Source organism: Etheostoma spectabile, chromosome 2 (genome assembly GCF_008692095.1).
Source record: "Etheostoma spectabile isolate EspeVRDwgs_2016 chromosome 2, UIUC_Espe_1.0, whole genome shotgun sequence".
Taxonomy (NCBI): Eukaryota; Metazoa; Chordata; class Actinopteri; order Perciformes; family Percidae; genus Etheostoma; species Etheostoma spectabile.
The window spans coordinates 23,001,204-23,006,458 of NC_045734.1; the positions used below are offsets into that span (position 1 = coordinate 23,001,204).

The window sequence follows — 5,255 nt, forward strand, 5'->3', positions numbered from 1 at the left end:
TCTTTTTCTTTCCCAGCGGAAAGGTCGAGGCAAAGACTGCATCTTCACCGAGATTGTTCTGGAAAACAACTACACAGCGCTGCAAAATGCCAAGTACGAGGGCTGGTACATGGCTTTCACACGCAAGGGCCGTCCGAGGAAGGCCTCGAAGACCAAGCAGCACCAGAGAGAAGCCCACTTCATGAAGCGTCTACCCAGGGGGCACTTGCTGGGTGAAAGGAGACCGTTTGATGTCCTTCCTCTCCGTGTCCCCGCGCACCCTTTGAGCAAGCGGACTAAACATTCCCATCACCAGCGCTCAGGGCGCCGCTGAGGACTGAAACCACTGAGGGAGAACTGTGGACAAACCAGCACAGAGAAACCACTACAAGGGAAAACAAGTGCTCTCAGAGAAATTAACTTTTACAGTCAAGTGCCCATACACTTTTTGCCTCATTTTGTGGACTTTGTGTAATTCTTTGTAACCATTGACTATCTAATCAGCTAGTTATTTCCAATTCAGACAGACTTTAGGAGAGATTTTTACTTATTAAATTGTGTGTGTGTGTGTGTTTGTGTGTGTGTGTGTGTGTGCGTGAGTGTACAGAAGAGCTCAACAATATTGTCATGAATGAAAACCTCTGCTTAGAACAAGCTCAGCAACAAAGAATGCTTAAAAGGGAAATAAGTACAATGAAGCTAGACACGGCAGCTATCTGTGGATTTTCTTGTGGTTACAGCATCTGAGTCTCAGATGACATGCTATCCTGCCTTTAGGAGGCCATTCTGGAGATTTTTTTAACCTGTTTTTTTTCTACATACGTATATGAATATATTTTTACTGTAAAAATGTAAATGACGTCAAATGATGGAAATATTTATTGTAGAGTGTATATTAAAACCACTAAAGAATCAGTTCTCAAGCTGCTCGGCTTTTCTCTTGTTTGGTTGTTTTGGGGTGGAAAGCTAGCATACTTTGTTGGTTGCCCCCAAAAACTTTTTTTTCTTCTTCTTCTTCTTCTTCTTCAAGCTGGAGACCCAGATAACTGAGGGGCAATATCTGTGACAGGCTACTGAATTCAATGTGCTCAGCAAGTGAGACTTGGGCCTGAATGGCCCGAGCTATGCATTAAAAGCGATGAGGTCAGCCCACCATTTTGGCCCAAACAAAGGTTACCACCATGTAGTTGCATTTCTCACGATCGCACACCGTAACCCTCTGATCAAATGGGCCCTTTGTGAAACCTCATATAAAAGGGCATGTTATACAATAGTGGGTTCGAATAATAACACGAGGAGGGGTCAGTTATCAAAAAGAAGCCAGTCACACAGGGAGGGGTAAGGGGTTGGAGGGGGTTTGCAGAGAGGGAGTTGAAGGGTTGCAGAAAAAGCATCGGGGCCTGTGTGGCAAAATGTGGCATCGGCTGAAAGAGGGGGAATGGCTGGGAAGAGGCATTCGAGAATGAAAGGGAGGCAGAAAAGAAACCCTCTTCCCAGAAGCAGTTGAGCATGACCATCAGAGGCCAAACGACAGGGGAGGAAGAAGACCCTGAACAGAGGGACTCGGCTGCTCTCACAGTGCATGAGCTGGATGTCCAATTTGTTAGTTGGTGTTTGCTGCTGCGGGAGTTTGTTTTGACAGCAGCCGGAGCTCTGAAGATTGTAAAGCTCTTCACTAAAGAACAAAAATTAAGACCTCAGAATGAATGCTTGGTATTTAGGAAATCGGGTCAACAGCATATACTTCTTACAAGATATGTTTAAGTTGTATTAGCACAGGCTAACTCTACCCAATCAAGTATGTAGGAATGCATTTTTGTCACAAAAAGTCCCTCACAACAACAGGACAGGCTGGGTTCAAAATGTGTTCTTGTATTCCTGTTCTTTCCATCTGGAAGAAGACAAAGTACAATAGTGAGAGAGCCCTGTGGTTTTGTCTCTGCTTTTGCACTTGCTCTCTGGGTTTGGACAAGTGGTGAAAAATGCAAAGAATCACAAGGTTGAAACACGCTATATTTAAATGCCATTGTCTCTTTTAAACAGCACTGCTATTTTTTTCATCCACTGTCTAAGTATTTCTGACAGGACAGTTTCTTGGGGAAAAAGTAGACAAATATCTCATTTCACAGCATGGATCTGTACAATTATTTTTCTTCTGTACATGTCATATGTACACAGATTAAAAAAATCCCAAAGCACAGAAATACCGTTTTTATATTTGTCCTTGTTAGACAATAATATCCAATGCGTTTGGAACAAAGGCTGGCACCAGCTGCACCTATTTCTAACTTGTGTGCATGTAGTTTGTGCTGGGGACCACAGAGTCATAGTGACCCTTTTTTTGTAAAGGGGAAGAGTAAGACTAGCTTGCTCGGTGACCAGCGTTTCAGTAATGGCTTTCAGGGTGGCCCACTACATGCAAGGAACATGAGGGTATTCAGTTAACACAAATGGGATGTGCTCGTAACAGTGACCCTGGAACGGACAGGGAAGAGGCATTGTGTGTTTTGAGTGTTTTACAAGAACATCAATGAAAGCAGGGTGGTAGGTTATGTGACCCCCATCAAAATTGCTCCCTAGTAGGTTTGGTAACAAGAAGCAAAAAGACATTTTTTTTTTTTAAATGCAAATATTTATGTTTCTGTAAATGAAAAAATTATGGAAAACACTCATGGTTTAGCTACAAAATTAATACATAGGGTCGTGAGATGTCAAAAAATGTAATCTAGTTTACTGAATGTCGGTATCAAATATAAATGGTTGGACACATTTCAACACTAACAACTCTATTAAACTTACCCCAATTAGTAAACGCAATTAAAAGCTTCACACCATTGACAAGGCACTGTGCAGAGAGAGGCTTTCTAAATAAAGGGATCCATGAAAGACAAAAAAATGAGGGTTCACATGTGACTGGAAAACGACGCAGTGAGGTTCTGCTTTAAATGCAACACAGAAGTATCCTCTTCCTTCACAGCCCAAATTCACTGAGTTTTGCAGTCAACGTCCCCTTCGCTGGACCCCTTCAGTTTCTTCAGCTCCTTCAGTAGCTCCTGTTCAAGGGTTAAGGTCTCCTTGGGTTTCTTGTACTGGACAGGAGAGAGAAAAAAATAATTACTCTAACATTCTCCCTCCAGCAAATCGTTCACCGTTATTGTGTGGAAAGAGCATGCAAAATTGAAAGCAAATATTACACAAAGAGGAATTGTTGGAGGAAAAACGTATTTTTATAATCTCAAACATTGAGGAGTAAGTGAAAGGTGTACAGAGGAAAATGCGTACTACAAAATCTAAACAAAAACAAAACACCTGTATCTAATCCTCATGATTTGCATGAAATGCTTTACTAAACAAATCCCCCCCCAAAAAATTCAGATACTTTTGCAATTATTCAGATTGCTGAGATTATGCTGTTTGGGTCCCTGCACTCTACATTTTATGTTAGAACACATGTCTTGAATCAACCTTTAATGCTCATAGCTTTATTTATTTACTTATTAATTTATTTATTTAAAGCATTGGGTATAATATAAGTGGTAAAGACTTATTCATTTTTAAAAGTTGAGTAGGACTTACGCTGACAATTAAAGTGTTGTTGGCGTGAGTGAAGCTGAGGGCGGAGTTGTCCAATGGCAGCTGACTGCGATCTAAATCAGTAATACTGAACTTCTTATAATACCTGGGAAGACATGGGTGGACATAGGTACCACAGTACTATATAGCCAAATGTATTGTAAACAGTGCCATCTGTAGGACGGACACAAGGATTACATGCAACATGTGTACGGCACAGAAATGAAAAGATGGCCAGGGAAAACCAGTGTTCTCATGCATATTTACTTTTTGTTTGAGGTTTTTATGATGATGCATCTGTCAGATGGCTCTACAGAAACACTGAAGACATCTTTGGGGTAGGGGAGGTTGCGGATTCTCCACTGAAAGCTGGTCTTTGTGTCTTTACGCATGAACACAGGCTGCGGAAACAGAAAACATTCAAATCCATTTTACAGACATGCCATTTACTCATACTTTCTCTAAAAGGAATCAAAGTGAGCTTAAACAAACAAAAATGCCCATTAGAAAATGAATTGTTTCAACTTAAATATTAAAATCATAGATTTGAAATGAAAACCCACATTGGAGCAGTTCTCCTTGATCACCTCCGAATCCGAAGAATTGACTGGGCCTGCAAGTGGCTCCCCCACCTCTACCTCCCATTGGCCATGAGCTCCAAGTGTGCTTTTATGACGCCACTTTCGTACTGAAAAGTACACAACGTTTTCATAAGATACATAAAAGAATGCCATTGAAATTCCAAACACCAGCAGCTACTGGAGAACTGTTGCTTACCAATGAGCTCATCGGTTTTCAAGTCATACTCTTCTGACATTTCTTTTCCATCTGTAAAGAGGTAGTGGATCTTCCTTTGCCCTGGAGGTGGGATTTGAAAATAGTTGTCATGCAAACTTGAAAAAAACAGCAAAACTCAAAAAAACAGGCAAGGGAGACAGGACTCGTTGATTAGAGATCTCACAATTAGCTAGCTAACCTAGCTGCTTAAATGAGTTGATTAGCTAACTACCTAGCTAGTCTGTAAAGACACCCAGAGAGCCGCGAGTCACATTGTACCTTTTTTTTTAGTAGTAGTAGTGCAATACTGGCAACGGACTGTTGATAAATTATTAAAACGTCTTTAATGTGTGTTGCCGTCTGTTACAGTTAAAACAAATGTGCTAACGTTACAGGTTCTGTTGTGCAACCTGATTGTTGCCTAGTGACATTATGCTAGCTGGAAAGCTAGCTAACAGTCTGAGTTAACTTAATAAAAATGACGTCAGGCAAAAGACTAACTAGTAATGCTATAGCAAATCTTTCTATTTTAATAACTTGCTTTTGTTCTTTGTAAGGTACTTACCATCATGTATTAACGCTGTTTTCTTTGAAGATTTTAAGATATCAATCCAGTTTTGCACAGCCATGTTTCTAAAGCTAGAGGGCCACTTCCGGAATCAACCCGTAACCACAGCAACCGAGGTCAATACACAGACGTAACAGGAAAATATTTAAAAAATAATAAAAAAGTATCACCGTAAAAATGATTACATACAAACACGATGTAATTTGTATATTTTACGTATAGTTTAGATATAATTTTAAACTAAACTAAACCAAATAAAATCTTTAATTTGTTTTCTAGCTTGTAATTGACCCGGAAAGGAAACATTGAAACCAAATGTTTCCGGTTGTCGGTAACGTTAGCTAGCTACGTATGGTTC

At 40.3% G+C, this 5,255-nt stretch overlaps 2 protein-coding genes across 2 annotated transcripts in view; one reads left to right on the forward strand and one right to left on the reverse strand.

The window, feature by feature from the left end:
• fgf8b (fibroblast growth factor 8b) overlaps nt 1–894 on the forward strand; it is a 4,393-nt gene extending 3,499 nt beyond the window's left edge. The window contains exon 5 of the mRNA XM_032528077.1: nt 17–894. Coding sequence (XP_032383968.1) covers nt 17–313 — 297 coding nt within the window. The 3' untranslated portion in view covers nt 314–894. The remainder of the gene's footprint in view (nt 1–16) is intronic.
• Nucleotides 895–1,974: 1,080 nt separating this feature from the next.
• On the reverse strand, nt 1,975–5,028 carry dpcd (deleted in primary ciliary dyskinesia homolog (mouse)). Its single transcript, XM_032528088.1, has 6 exons — nt 4,895–5,028; nt 4,330–4,410; nt 4,116–4,240; nt 3,820–3,953; nt 3,556–3,658; nt 1,975–3,068 (listed from the first exon to the last, which is right to left on the reverse strand). Exons 1-6 carry the CDS (start codon nt 4,956–4,958, stop codon nt 2,964–2,966), a joined length of 612 nt encoding a protein of 203 aa, XP_032383979.1. The 5' UTR covers nt 4,959–5,028; the 3' UTR covers nt 1,975–2,963.
• Between the last annotated feature and the right edge of the window lie 227 nt (nt 5,029–5,255).